General features: G+C 42.2%; 1 protein-coding gene across 1 annotated transcript in view; it reads left to right on the top strand.

Moving 5' to 3' along the window:
* ELOVL2 (ELOVL fatty acid elongase 2) overlaps positions 1-15,632 on the top strand; it is an 89,327-nt gene that overhangs the window by 57,844 nt on the left and 15,851 nt on the right. Inside the window, exons 2-3 of the mRNA XM_032424779.1 lie at positions 8,406-8,469; positions 13,160-13,347. Of these exons, the coding sequence (XP_032280670.1) occupies positions 8,406-8,469; positions 13,160-13,347 (252 nt within the window). The remainder of the gene's footprint in view (positions 1-8,405; positions 8,470-13,159; positions 13,348-15,632) is intronic.

Raw genomic sequence — 15,632 nt, 5'->3', positions numbered from 1 at the left:
CCCCTGCCTGATCACATTCTCTCCCTTTTTTCTTCTTTTTTTTTTTTAATCCTCTTCTTTCTTTTTTCAAACAACTTATCAAACCCTTTTATAAAATTTTTTATAATCATATTCCATCCCTTCATCATATCAACCCTTATTTTTGTACATATATAAGTTTTTCTTTCTTTAAAATTTTGGGAGGGACTTTCTTTTAACAGACCAAAATACACCCAAAATCTAGTGTGTGGCACTGATCTATAATCCAGCCTGATCACATTTGATCACATTCTGTTTTTGTTTTGTTTTGTTTTGTTCTGCTTTTGTTTGTTTTTATCTTTATCTTTTTTTCTTTTTTCTTTCTTTTTCTTTTATCTCTCTTTCCCTTTCTTTTCCCACTGCTTCAGGTCTTTTCTGATTTGTTTAGAGTATATTTTCTGGGGACGTTGTTACCCTGCTAGCATTTTGTTCTCTCATTCATCTATTCTCCTCTGCACAAAATGACAAGACGGAAAAAATCACCTCAACAAAAAGAACAAGAGGTAGTACCGACTGCCAGGGACCTACTCAATACGGACATTAGTACGATGTCAGATCTAGAGTTCAGAATCATCACTTTAAAGATACTAGCTGGGCTTGAAAAAAACATGGAAGTTATTAGAGAAACCCTTTCTGGAGAAGTAAAAGAACTAAAATCGAACCAAGTAGAAATCAAAAAGGCTATTAATGAGGTGCAATCAAATATGGGGGCGCTAACTGCTAGGATAAATGAGGCAGAAGAAAGAATCAGTGAGATAGAAGACGAAATGATGGAAAATAAAGAAGCTGAGAAAAAGAGAGATAAACAACTACTGGATCACGAGGGCAGAATTCGAGAGATAAACGATACCATAAGACGAAACAACATGAGAATAATTGGGATCCCAGAAGAAGAAGAAAGAGAGAGAGGGGCAGAAGGTATAATGGAGCAAATTATAGCAGAGAACTTCCCTAATTTGGGGAAGGAAACAGGCATCAAAATCCAGGAAGCACAGAGAACCCCTCTCAAAATCAATAAAAATAGGTCAACACCCCGATATCTAATAGTAAAACTTACGAGTCTCAGAGACAAGGAGAAAATCCTGAAAGCAGCTCGGGAGAAGAGATATGTAACCTACAATGGTAGAAACATTAGATTGGCAACAGACTTATCCACAGAGACCTGGCAGGCCAGAAAGGACTGGCAGGACATATTCAGAGCACTAAATGAGAAAAATATGCAGCCAAGAATACTATATCCAGCTAGGCTGTCATTGAAAATTGAAGGAGAGATAAAAAGCTTCCAGGACAAACAAAAACTAAAGGAATTTGCAAACACGAAACCAGCCCTACAAGAAATCTTGAAAGGGGTCCTCTAAGCAAAGAGAGAGCCTAAAAGCAACATAGACCAGAAAGGAACACAAACAATATACAGTAACAGTCACTTTACAGGCAATACAATGGCACTGAATTCCTATCTTTCAATAGTTACCCTGAATGTAAATGGGCTAAATGCCCCAATCAAAAGACACAGGCTATCAGATTGGATTAAAAAACAAGACCCATCGATATGCTGTCTGCAAGAGACTCATTTTAGACCCAAAGACACCCCCAGATTGAAAGTGAGGGGGTGGAAAACCATTTACCATGCTAATGGACACCAAAAGAAAGCTGGGGTGGCAATCCTTATATCAGACAAATTAGATTTTAAACCAAAGACTGTAATAAGAGATGAGGAAGGACACTACATCATACTTAAAGGGTCTATCCAACAAGAAGATCTAACAATTGTAAATATCTATGCCCCTAACATGGGAGCAGCCAATTATATAAGGCAATTAATAACAAAAGCAAAGAAACACATTGACAACAATACAGTAATAGTGGGGGACTTTAACACCCCCCTCACTGAAATGGACAGATCGTCTAAACAAAAGATCAACAAGGAAATAAAGACTTTAAATGACACACTGGACCAAATGGACTTCACAGACATATTCAGAACATTCCATCCCAAAGCAACGGAATACACATTCTTCTCTAGTGCCCATGGAACATTCTCCAGAATAGATCACATCCTAGGTCATAAATCAGGTCTCAACCGGTACCAGAAGATTGGGATCATTCCCTGCATATTTTCAGACCACAATGCTTTGAAACTAGAACTCAATCACAAGAGGAAAGTCGGAAAGAACTCAAATACATGGAGGCTAAAGAGCATCCTACTGAAGAATGAATGGGTCAACCAGGAAATTAAAGAATTAAAAAAATTCATGGAAACCAATGAAAATGAAAACACAACTGTTCAAAATCTTTGGGATACAGCAAAGGCAGTCCTAAGAGGAAAGTATATAGCAATACAAGCCTTTCTCAAGAAACAAGAAAGGTCTCAAGCACACAACCTAACCCTACACCTAAAGGAGCTGGAGAAAGAACAGCAAATAAAGCCTAAACCCAGCAGGAGAAGAGAAGTAATAAAGATCAGAGCAGAAATCAATGAAATAGAAACCAAAAGAACAGTAGAACAGATCAACGAAACTAGGAGCTGGTTCTTTGAAAGAATTAACAAGATTGATAAGCCCCTGGCCAGACTTATCAAAAAGAAAAGAGAAATGACCCAAATCAACAAAATCATGAATGAAAGAGGAGAAATCACAACCAACACCGAAGAAATACAAACAATTATAAGAACATATTATGAGCAACTCTATGCCAGCAAATTAGATAACCTGGAATTAATGGATGCATTCCTAGAGATGTATCAACTACCAAAACTGAACCAGGAAGAAATAGAAAACCTGAACAGACCTATAACCACTAAGGAAATAGAAGCAGTCATCAAAAATCTCCCAAAACACAAAAGCCCAGGGCCAGATGGCTTCCCAGGGGAATTCTACCAAACATTTCAAGAAGAATTAATACCTATCCTTCTGAAACTGTTCCAAAAAATAGAAATGGAAGGAAAACTTCCAAACTCATTTTATGAGGCCAGCATTACCTTGATCCCAAAACCAGACAAAGACCCCATCAAAAAGGAGAATTACAGACCAATATCCCTGATGAACATGGATGCAAAAATTCTCACCAAAATACTAGCCAATAGGATCCAACAGTACATTAAAAGGATTATTCACCACGACCAAGTCGGATTTATCCCTGGGCTGCAAGGTTGGTTCAACATCCGCAAATCAATCAACGTGATACAATACATGAACAAAAGAAAGAACAAGAATCATATGATCCTCTCAATAGATGCAGAAAAAGCATTTGACAAAGTACAGCATCCTTTCTTGATCAAAACTCTTCAGAGTATAGGGATAGAGGGTACATACCTCAATATCATAAAAGCCATCTATGAAAAACCTACAGTGAATATCATTCTCAATGGGGAAAAACTGAGAGCTTTCCCCCTAAGGTCAGGAACGCGGCAGGGATGTCCACTATCACCACTGGTATTCAACATAGTATTGGAAGTCCTAGCCACAGCAATCAGACAACAAAAAGAAATCAAAGGCATCCAAATTGGCAAAGAAGAAGTCAAACTCTCACTCTTTGCAGATGATATGATACTTTATGTGCAAAATCCCAAAGACTCCACCGCAAAACTGCTAGAACTCATACAGGAATTCAGTCAAGTGGCAGGATATAAAATCAATGCACAGAAGTCAGTGGCATTCCTATACACCAACAACAAGTCAGAAGAAAGAGAAATTAAGGAGTCGATCCCATTTACAATTGCAGCCAAAACCATAAGATACCTAGGAATAAATCTAACCAAAGAGGCAAAGGATCTGTACTCAGAAAACTATAAAATACTCATGAAAGAAATTGAGGAAGACACAAAGAAATGGAAAAACGTTCCATGCTCATGGATTGGAAGAACAAATATTGTGAAGATGTCAATCCTACCTAGAGCAATCTACACATTCAATGCAATCCCCATCAAAATACCATCCACTTTCTTCAAAGAAATGGAACAAATAATTCTAAAATATGTGTGGAACCAGAAAAGACCCCGCATAGCCAGAGGAATGTTGAAAAAGAAAAGCAAAGCTGGCGGCATCACAATTCCAGACTTCCAGCTCTACTACAAAGCTGTCATCATCAAGACAGTATGGTACTGGCACAAAAACAGACACATAGATCAATGGAACAGAATAGAGAGCCCAGAAATGGACCCTCAACTCTATGGTCAACTAATCTTTGACAAAGCAGGAAAGAATGTCCAATGGAAAAAAGACAGTCTCTTCAACAAATGGTGTTGGGAAAATTGGACAGCCACATGCAGAAGAATGAAACTGGACCATTTCCTTACACCACACACAAAAATAGACTCCAAATGGTTGAAAGACCTCAATGTGAGACAGGAGTCCATCAAAATCCTAAAGGAGAACACAGGCAGCAACCTCTTCGACCTCAGCCGCAGCAACTTCTTCCTAGAAACATCGCCAAAGGCAAGGGAAGCAAGGGCAAAAATGAACTATTGGGACTTCATCAAGATAAAAAGCTTTTGCAAAGCAAAGGAAACAGTCAACAAAACCAAAAGACAACTGACAGAATGGGAGAAGATATTTGCAAATGACATATCAGATAAAGGGCTAGTATCCAAAATCTATAAAGAACTCATCAAACTCAACACCCAAAGAACAAAGAATCCAATCAAGAAATGGGCAGAAGACATGAACAGACATTTTTCCAAAGAAGACATCCAAACGGCCAACAGACACATGAAAAAGTGTTCAATATCGCTCGGCATCAGGGAAATCCAAATCAAAACCTCAATGAGATACCACCTCACACCAGTCAGAATGGCTAAAATTAACAAGTCAGGAAATGACAGATGTTGGCGGGGATGCGGAGAAAGGGGAACCCTCCTACACTGTTGGTGGGAATGCAAGCTGGTGCAGCCACTCTGGAAAACAGTATGGAGGTTCCTCAAAAAGTTGAAAATAGAGCTACCATACGATCCAGCAATTGCACTCCTGGGTATTTACCCCAAAGATACAAAAGTAGGGACCCGAAAGGGTACGTGCACCCCGATGTTTATAGCAGCAATGTCCACAATAGCCAAACTGTGGAAAGAGCCAAGATGTCCATCAACAGATGAATGGATAAAGAAGATGTGGTATATATATACAATGGAATATTATGCAGCCATCAAAAGGAATGAGATCTTGCCATTTGCAACGACGTGGATGGAACTGGAGGGTATTATGCTGAGCGAAATAAGTCAAACAGAGAAAGACATAAATCATATGACCTCACTGATATGAGGAATTCTTAATCTCAGGAAACAAACTGAGGGTTGCTGGAGTGGGGGGTGGGGTGGGAGGGATGGGGTGACTGGGTGATGTACACTGGGGAGGGTATGTGTTCTGGTAAGTGCTGTGAATTGTGCAAGACTGTTGAATCTCAGATCTGGACCTCTGAAACAAATAATGCAATACATGTTAAGAAAGAAAAAAAGAAGAAGAATGTAGCAGGAGGGGAAGAATGAAGGGGGGGAATCGGAGGGGGAGAAGAACCATGAGAGACGATGGACTCTGAAAAACAAACTGAGGGTTCTAGAGGGGAGGGGGGTAGGAGGATGGGTTAGCCTGGTGATGGGTATTGAGGAGGGCACGTTCTGCATGGAGCACTGGGTGTTATGCACAAACAATGAATCATGGAACACTATATCTAAAACTAATGATGTAATGTATGGGGATTAACATAACAATAAAAAAATTTAAAAAAATAAAAAATAAAAAAAACCAATATTAATTCTCCTAATTCACGAGCATGGTGTATCTTTTCATTTGTTTGTGTCACCAGTTTATCAGCATCTTACCAACTTTCATCAGTTGTCTTAAAGTTTTCGGAGTATAGGTCTTTTCACCTCCTTGGTTAAATTTATTTCTAGGTATTTTATTCTTTTTGGTGCAACTGTAAATGGGATTGTTTTTTAGATTTCTGTTATTAGTGTATAGAAATGCAACAGATTTCTGTATGTTAATTTTGTATCTTGCAACTTCCTGGATTTATCCATTTTAATGGATTTTGGTGGAGTCTTTAGGATTTTCCATCTGTAGCATCATGTCATCTGCAAACAGTGACAGTTTTACTTCTTCCTTACCAATTTGGATGCCTTTTGCTTCTTTTTCTTGCCTGATTCCTGCAGCTACAACTTCATAGAACCATACTGAATAAATGTGGTGAGAGTGCACATCTTTGTCTTGTTCCTGATCTTAGAGGAAAAGCTTTCAGCTTTTCACTGCCAAGTATGATGTTAGCTCCTAGGGGGTTTTTCAGATACAGCCCCTATTATGTTAAGGTATGGACCCTCTGAACCCACTTTGTTGAGAGTTTTCTTCATGAATGGATGTTGTATTTTGTCAAATGCTTTTTTGGCACCTACTGAGATGATCATATGGTTTTTATTCTTCCTCTTGTTAATGTGATATATCAGATTGATTTGCAAATATTGAACCACCCGTGCATCTCTGGAGTAAACCCCACTTGATTCTTTTTAATGTGTCGTTGGAATCGATTGCTAATATTCTGTTGAGGATTTTTGTGTCTATGTTCATCAGAGATACTGGCCTCTGGGGTTTTTTGTTGTTGTTGTTGTGTTATTTTGTTTTGTTTTTATAGTGTCCTCTGGTTTTGTTACCAGGGTAATGGTGTGGAATGCCCTTTGTTATTCAGTTTTTCCACTCTGCTCTCTCTCCATATCTTCCCCTCTCTTTTATTTCTGGTCTTCCACTGTGACTAAATTTCTGCAATATTATAGAACTAATACAAGATTTGTAACCTTTAGTTAGAGTTTTCTTAGACCTACAGATGTGAGAAAATGGATTTTGGACCATAGCAAACAGACTGAAAAAGTTTAAACATGTGTGGGTGGATGTGGCAATGAAAGGAAGATTTCATTGGTAATTTGTTATGAGGGTGGGTTCATCAGTGAGGTTAACATTCTTTGCTCAAGAATGAGAGGCCTCAGGATTGATCTGCTCTTTTCTAATGGCAACACAAATCTTACTCTGTCACACTGACATGTGAGAGAGGTGACCTTTCTCAAGTCTAGAGGTCTCCCCAAGATGTCCTTCATAGAAACCAAAACACTGCATAAAAACTTCCAAGCTTCGTTTAGCCCAGATACTTTTTATAGAGCTACAACTAAATAATAAATGGTCCTGCAGGTGTAGGTGCTAACAAATGTCAGCCACTAATCCTCATCCACTCTCCCAAGCTTCCTAAAGTCCCCAAAGATCTAAGTTTCCTTGAAATTTTCTCAGGATCAAAGTCACAAACAAGAAATAGGTCTAAATGGGGGCACCTGGGTGGCTCAGTCACTAAGTGTCTGCCTTCGGCTCAGGTCATGATCCCAGGGTCCTGGAATCGAGTCCCACATCGGGCTCCCTACTCAGTGGGAAGCCTGCTTCTCCCTCTCCCATTCCCTCTGCTTGTGTTCCCTCTCTTGCTGTCTCTCTCTCTGTCAAATAAATAAAATCTTAAAAAAAAAAAGATAGGTCTAAATGGTAGGTGCCAATCACCAAAAGTACAGATCTTCTTTTCAGATGCCAGTAACTTAATTCTCCTCTTTGGCACTTATACTTTCTTTGAGAATGAGATGCTTTGTTGACTGCACTCCCGCTGTTGATTATACAGAATGTTCTAGATGAACGTCCTGAGGGCTGTCACACTCAGCTCACCAATCCACTGGCCCCAAACTCCTCTTCGAAGATCCCTTTCCTAGGAACACCGCAACCATAAGATTCTTAGCAGAAATTCTCCTATCCCAACCCGAATCCACTTAAAGTGGCAGTAATAATCTGATATACCCTAGTGACGCTGTTTACTGTGATATTAAATACATACTCATGTATAGAAAAGGTTTTGAAAACAAAATATGAAGGTTATGAAAAAAATAGCTATAGTGCTTAATTTCCTTATTTGAAAAATAAGTCACCTTTAAAGCTTTAGAGTCAGCTTTGTAAAATACAACTCAGCTGAATTTTCATTTAACAATTACATTATATCCTGTAGGTACAGACCCTCCCTGTTGTTTGCACACAACTTCTGTTAATTGCAACAATAGACGTTGCTCATGGGAAAGCTTATGCCTCTAAGCATTTTAGGGGGAAATGAAATTAAGGTCAATAACCCTTCAGTGTTTAAATGTACCAAGCCTGTTTTCCAGAACTCCTGTTGCCTAAGGAAAGGAAAAGGAAATTGTTTCTTTCTAAATCCACACAAGCTCGTGAAGGGTGAGGCTGCATTTAACTCGTCCATTTTCCTAAAGTCTTTACAGCCGAAATCCCTGAAGCTAGGACTGGGAGATTCTGGCCGCTGTTCTGTTGGTAGTGGTCTGTTTTGAGAGTTTCCCAAAAAAACCCACTTCAGTCATTTTTTCCTTATCTTTTCAGGAGCATCTAAAGGCCTTTGATGATGAAATCAGTGCTTTTTTGGACAATATGTTTGGACCTCGAGGTAAGTAAGCGACTCGAGAACTTCACGTGGAAGAGGGTTTCGTCACTTCTGGTGTTTTTAAACAGGATGGTGCTCAACATTTAGAGATTTAACTTCCCTCACCTTTGATATCCTTCTCCCAGAACATCCAGAAAGCCTCATTTCTCCTGCTCAACCTTCCTGGGATGAAAGTCCTGGGGCCGCAAGCAGGGACGGAGCGCGGTGCGGTGCTCTGCTTCGGTGCCTCGCTGGCTACCAACGCAGTCGCCGCCGTCCTGCCCTCCGCGACTTCCTCTCCTCTCTCCGCCGCCCACTCACCGCCCACCTTCCGCACCTGCGCAGTCAGCCGTAGTCTCTGCGATTGCGTGTCTCAGCGGTGCGCGCTCGCTCTGCCCAGGCTGTGGCTGGAGCGCCTGCGCGCCTGCGCACTCGACCATCCCCCTCACCTCAATCTCGCAGTGGGGCACTGTCCCCTCCAGCGCCTCTCAGGGCGCCGGGGACATCTTAGTCACACTACACAGCTTGCAGATGAATATTTCCCAAACAACATGCTTTGTTTCACTTGAGCCCTGCTGGTTCACAGACTGTGGAAAATCTGTGGTTCTCTACAGGTTATTTCCCCAGCACTGTTGGGTAGGGGGTGGAGGGAAAGGAGGTTTTCCGGTCTTTCAAAAATCTTTAAATAGAGTCACGTAGAGATTATTTAGACCACTTCAGTCTGTATATAGGCTTTACAAGCTATCCTAAATGAATGACTATTTGTATAATTTTAATATAATGATACTGTGATTGTATAGAGCTTTAAAAAAAAAAGATTTTAAGTAATGCCTACATCCAGCATGGGGATGGAACTCACAACCCCGAGATCAAGAGTCACCCGCTCCACTAACTGAGCCAGCCAGGTGCCCCTGTATGGAGCTTTTAAAAATTTTCACGTAGCCTCTCCCCCCCCCATTTTATCTTTGTGACGATCCTGTGGGGTAGGCAGGGCAGGATAAATGTATCTGATAAGCTTTAATGACTGATCTCTGCCTCACAGTTCTCGTGCGTGGGAAGGAGAACGGTTCCCACGGAGGGCACAGTGCTCTGACTTGGGCATGCGGTGTTTCTTGGTGTCTGTGGCTTTCTATTTGACACTGCCACTGGAGAGTGAAACAGCGGTCTCTCTGACCCGAGTTCACACTGAGCTTTGTGTTCACTAAGATCACCATGATCTGGAATTATGTGGATGGGGGTCACGGAAGGATAGGCTTGCAGTAGTTTACTCAGCTCTGGTCTGTTTTATGGAAAGTTCTTTTGTAGCGAGGAGATTGTAAGATTGACTGTTGACAACCGGATCAGGTGACCTCCACAATGACAGGGAGTCTAGCATCTGGGCCATCAAGAATCTGTTTTCCTTTACTAAAAGTGGCACAAGCTTAAGTTGACTGGCAGGCCACCTCGTAGACTTCTGGGTGTCCCCTCGTCTCTTCCGTATTTACTTACTCCATATTATCATCAAGGGATATTGTTGGAGGCAGATATCTGACACAGATGTAGAGCTAACACTTATGTCCCAAAGATAATCTCATTACAAGTATTTGTTTCTATCTTTTGGTTGGGACAGTTATTCTCCTTGACAAATGTGGTGAACATTTACAGGACCATGACAAAAGAAAACAACTTCAGGTGCTGTATTAGTTTTGTAATATGTGCTTGACTCATTGTGCCAGTTGATCTATATTTAATGACTCAGAACTAAGTGGATGCATAAGTGAGAGTAGAAGTAGAAGGCCTGGGCCCTCTCTCACAGAGCATATACTGTGGGGCGGGGGCGGTCAAACCACCCCATCTAAAACAACTGGAAAGCAAGAAAGTAAACCATGTGTACTGGTTTTCTAGGGCCGCAGTAACAAAGTACCACAAGCTGCATGGCTGAAAGCAACAGTGATTCTTCTCTCACAGTTCTGGAGGCTCTAAGTCTGAAATCAAGGTGTTGGAAGGGCTGTGTTCCCTCTGAGGTTCTAGGGTACAGTCTGTTCCCTGCCTCTCTCCCAGCTTCTGGTGGTGTCAGCAATCTTTGGCATCGCTTGGCTTGGAGATGCCTCTCCTCAGTCTCTGCCTTCATCTTCACACGGCTTCTCCTCCCTGTGTCCCTATGTCCAAATCTCCCCTTGTTATATAGGGCACCAGTCACTGGACTAGAGCCCACCTGATCTAGTATGACATCATCTGAACTTGGTCATACCTGCAAAGACCCTATTTCCAAATAAGGTCACAGTCACACAGGTCTCAGGAGTTAGGACTTGAACATATCTTCTGGAGGACAGAGTTCAATCCATAACACTGTAACAGGAGGTAGGGTAGCAGTTTAGGGCAAATATTTAACTTTTTTATTCTCTGTGCCTCAATTTTTCTCAGGCCTTAACTGGGGATAATAATATCACCTATATGGTGGATGTGTCTATTACCTTGACTGTGGTGATGGCATCGTGGGTGTTTGCTGAAGTCCAAACACATCAGATTGTACACATTAAATATGTGCAGGTATATCAATTATACCTCAGTAAAACTGTTAGAAATATCATCTATATCATTAGATTGCTCTGAGAATTAAATACGTGAATGCATGTAAAAGGCTTAGTGCTCTGTAAATGTTAGTTGTAATAACAGTTACAGCCATAATAATAATTCTAAAATGAGACTTGTGGGATACCTGGGTGGCTCAGTCAGTTAAGCGTCTGCCTTCGGCTCAGGTCATGATCCCAGGGTCCTGGGATCAAGTCCCGCATCAGGCTCCTTGCTCCGTGAGGAGCCTACTTCTCCCTGAGCCTGACACTCCCCCTGCTTGTCTCCACGCCCCCCCCTTTCTCTCTGACAAATAAAATCTTTAAAAAAAAATAAAATGAGAATTGTTATGCAGATGAGGAGCTGTAGTTATGAAAGAGCACTAGGAAACGGCTCCCTTCAAAAGGCAGGATGTTTATCGGGTCTTGAGAGGCTGCGTAGGATTTAGGTATGGAGGTGGACATTAGGAAGTGGCAGGCACATACCACAGACTTTTATGACTAGTGATTACCAGCTAGTTCTATGAAAGTTAATCTCTGTTAGTCACATGGACGCTGAGATGAGCCTCTTTCCTACTTCTTATCTCTGTCACAACCAGAGGGGTTTCCAGAACAGGAGATGGGACAGTGAGGGCTTGAGAAGGCACTTTCCTTGGTACTGTCTATCCGGTGGGGTGGAGTAAGGGAAGCTGGGTTGCGCAGGGTAGGTAGAGTGGAGCAGAAAGAGGGGCAGAGATGTGGGAAAAGCGGAGACAGGAAGAAAAGGGCATGATCTGCTAGAGAAATCTGTTCCTTCCAACTCCATTTACAGAGATTAAAAACAGCATGCTATTTTTTTTTTAACTAATTTATTTGTCAGAGAGAGAGCGAGCACAAGCAGGGGGCAGGGGCAGAGGGAGAGGGAGAAGCAGACTCCCTGCAGAGCAGGGAGCCCGCTGTGGGGCTCTAGCCCAGGACCCGGGATCATGACCTGAGCCGAAGGCAGACACTTAACTGACTGAGCCACCCAGGCATCCCACAGCATTCTATTTTTTATAATTGTGGGCCAAATTATTTTCTTTATGTAAACAACGAAAAAGAGCAGAATAGAGAACTAAGATCATTTTGTGTCTATAGTTCTTTTCAGATGTTACTAATTATATTATAGAACTATTCTGTGTATTTTATTTAGATTTTTACATTTTCACTCTCCAGACTAAGGAACACTTGGTGTATCTTGGTCCTTCCTCCTGGCTGTTTATACTTCTAGTCCATGGTCAGGTTTAGTTCCTCGGTTGTATTCTCTGCCCACACGTCTGAATCATCAGCTCCAACACTTTGCCTTGGCTGTCTTGAGCTTCCCCTGCTTGCTGTGCAGTCCCACGGCTCTGGCTCGGCTGAACTCTAAGCTCAGCTTGGTTTACCGCATAGTGGTTGTCGGTGAGCTCCGCAGAGTGTGGGTTTTATGAAGGTAGTATACACTATCCATACCCCTTCTCTCCTGCCTGCTCCAAACTTCCCTGAAGGAGGCAGCAGCAGGTGTAATGGGCTGGGCATCAGACGGGAATTCAGATCCCAACTCTGCTGTCCACTATTGTGTGGTCTTGGCAAGTTACTGTGGCTTTCTGAGCTGGTTTTCACCCACAAAATGACATAGGAATACTTCCTATTTATTGAGTTAGAGTAAATATCGTAACTGTTCCAACGAAGACGCTAGAACTACTACCTCCCACCTTAATTACTTGTCCCTGTCACTCTGTGTTCAGCCTAAGCTCTGCTTGCTCCACGAAACCTTCCTTAACTACTCCCACCCCCATGGGGTGGTTCTTCTGAACTGTAACCCAAATCCAGCTTAGTCAATGCCGGACTCTTGCTTGTTGTATTGGGTATGTACAAATAAAATATACGTGACAGTAGGCCTTAAAAGTTCTCATCAAAGAAAAAACATTTTTGTGACTAAGGTGATGGATGTTAACTTGACCTACTGTGGTGATCGTTTTGCAATGTATTTGCAAATACTGAATTATGCCGTACACCTGAAACTCGTATGTTGTATGTCAGGCATACCCCCGTTAAAAAAAAAACAAACAAAAAATCCAAAAAAGTTTTAAATATATGTGATAAAATTTTATAACTAAACAGAAGTGCTACTTTTCAGGATTCTCACTGTATGTATTTCTTTTCAGATTTTCGAGTCAGAGGATGGTTCATGTTGGACTCTTACCTTCCCACCTTTTTTCTTACTGTCCTGTATCTGCTTTCCATATGGCTGGGTAATAAATACATGAAGAACAGACCTGCTCTTTCCCTCAGGGGTGTCCTCACCTTGTACAATCTCGGAATCACACTTCTCTCCGTATATATGCTGGTCGAGGTAAGTGTTTGCGTCGCAGAGCTGGTGGCTGGGGAGGCGGCGCGCGGGCGAGCAGAGCTGGTGGCCGCTGGTGGCCGGGGAGGGGGCGCGCGGGCGAGCAGAGCTGGTCTGCCACTGCAGTCCACGCTCGCTCTCAGTACCGCTCTTTAGATCTCCAGAACTGTTCCAGTGTTTGCTCTTACTTCTTCTGAAAGTCTTGGAAATCTTTGTTTCTCACTTGAATTTTACTCATCCCTTTAGTCCTTAGTCTTTCACTGTAATTTTAAATCACAATTTCAATCTGAATGGGCCTTTAAAGCTCCAATGTTCTGATTTTCTCCTTTTAAAGATCAATACTGAGGTTTGGAAAAGGTACACGATTTGCCAGAGAATAGATCGCTATTGAATGACTGACATTTTTAAGTTGACTTAAATATCGAATGCAGTTGGTTTGAAGTACAAATACATAGTCCCTTCTAGACCACTGCCCACATCTTTGGGGCCCCTGTGACAGCGAAAGCGGTGGTGGGGCTGTTTCTCAGGACTGACCGTGGAGGCCGGGCCGACGTTGCAGCCCAGCTCTGGCTGCCCCCATTACATCATGCATCGCCCATTCCTTTGCAACGTGCCAAACCCAAGTAATTCTGCAAGAAGAAGAAAAAGTAACAGTTGCCCTGCCTGTGAACCAAAGGCTGTTCCAGTCCACTGCAAAGGAGAATCAAAAAGTGCCAAATTAAACCTGCTCCAGCGAGCAGCCTCGGGGAGGGAAGATAAAAACATGAGCAAACCTGAGGGAACAGGATAAAGTCATTCGTGTTCAGTTATAAATGTCTGATTATGGCACAAGTGTAGTTGCCTTCCTGGTCCTCAAATTCTAAAAGAACATAAATCCTTGCCTAACGTCTGGATCCTCCCCAGAGTTTAATCTGTGCCTTGTTCGGGTATGCACCATTCTGAGTACAGTTCCTAACCGTTACTTTCCATGCCTACCGCCCTGTGATTGGAGGACCGGCGATGGACTCTGGGGTCAGGAAAGCCAATCTGCAATCCTCTCACATCGCTTCTCCTAATTTCCCTCACTCTGAAAGGGGAATCCCCAGTTAGCTTTGCAAGTAGGTAAGTTTCCCTTCACTAGATGAGCTCGCAAGATCTAGCAGTTGACAGGATTCGTTTCTCTGGGAAGAACCAAAGGGAAAGATTCTCTTCCTTGGGATTGTTTCCAGAAGCAGCACCCGTGTCAGAAGGGCAGCCTGAACGTCTGACTACACCAGAAGCTCTAGCACCTGCTGGAGTCAGAAGGCCCGAATTCGGGAGTCACTGTTGCTCTCGCTATGATTCGAGAGCAGTTACTTAGGCTCTCTGACCCTTAGGCAACTTACCTTTAAAATGGAGATCCGGTACTTGTCCTCCTTAACTCGTGGGGGAGCTGTAAGGATTAATCCGTTCTGTTTGGCCAACATTCTGTGAGCACCTCTTCAGTGCTGTGAATTGTACTAATAAGCCAAGGACATAGGAAGATGAGTAACACGTGACTTCTGGACTTGAAAATCTCACAGACTAGTACACAGTAGGAATTAGTAAATACGAAAATGCTGTATAAATATTAAAGTGCATAATATTCACCATTAAAGGAACAGGAACAATAGGTTAGTGTTTGAACAAGTAAATGGTTTCTGCTCCTTTTTAGGGAGGACGTCTGCCCTGAGCCCATTCCCTGCTATGAATTTTATCTATTGCTTATCCACTGTTGCTCCTCTCAGGCTTCTGTACCTCGTGGTTCAAAATCGCTACTATTGATTGCCTCCTAGTCTCCTGAGACTGTAGCCTCCTCCAGGGCAGGCATAAGGTCTTGGACAATTTTGGGGTATGTTTAATAGCCACTAGTTGAGTGATAGGTTGATTTAACCTTGCTAATTTTTAGGCCCAGTTCAGACGTTTGCGTAGGCCAGGAAGTTACCGCTAAAATTGTTAACGTTCTTTCAACAAATATGTGTGGATTTCCTACACTGTGTCAGATTCTCTTCTAGATTCTACAGCACAGCCTTTCCCTTGTACAACAGTGAGTGGTGGGCTGGTGGTGAGGCAGGAAGGCCTCTCTGAGCATGTGATATTTGAGCAGAAACTGAATGATGAAAATCAAGCATATGAAGATTTGGGGAGAGTGTGTTCCTGCCTCAAGGCCTTTATATTTGCTCTTCCTTCTGCATAAACACACTTGGGGTGTTCAAAGACCATAAAAAGAAGCATAGAACACCCTGGACAGAGGAGGGAACAATCCAGAATGAGGTGGAGAGGTGGCAGATTCA

This window comes from Phoca vitulina, unplaced genomic scaffold, assembly GCF_004348235.1.
Source record: "Phoca vitulina isolate PV1807 unplaced genomic scaffold, GSC_HSeal_1.0 scaffold31, whole genome shotgun sequence".
NCBI classification, from domain to species: Eukaryota; Metazoa; Chordata; class Mammalia; order Carnivora; family Phocidae; genus Phoca; species Phoca vitulina.
Note: the sequence above shows the minus strand (reverse complement) of the source record. Positions and strands in the feature narration are given on the sequence as shown.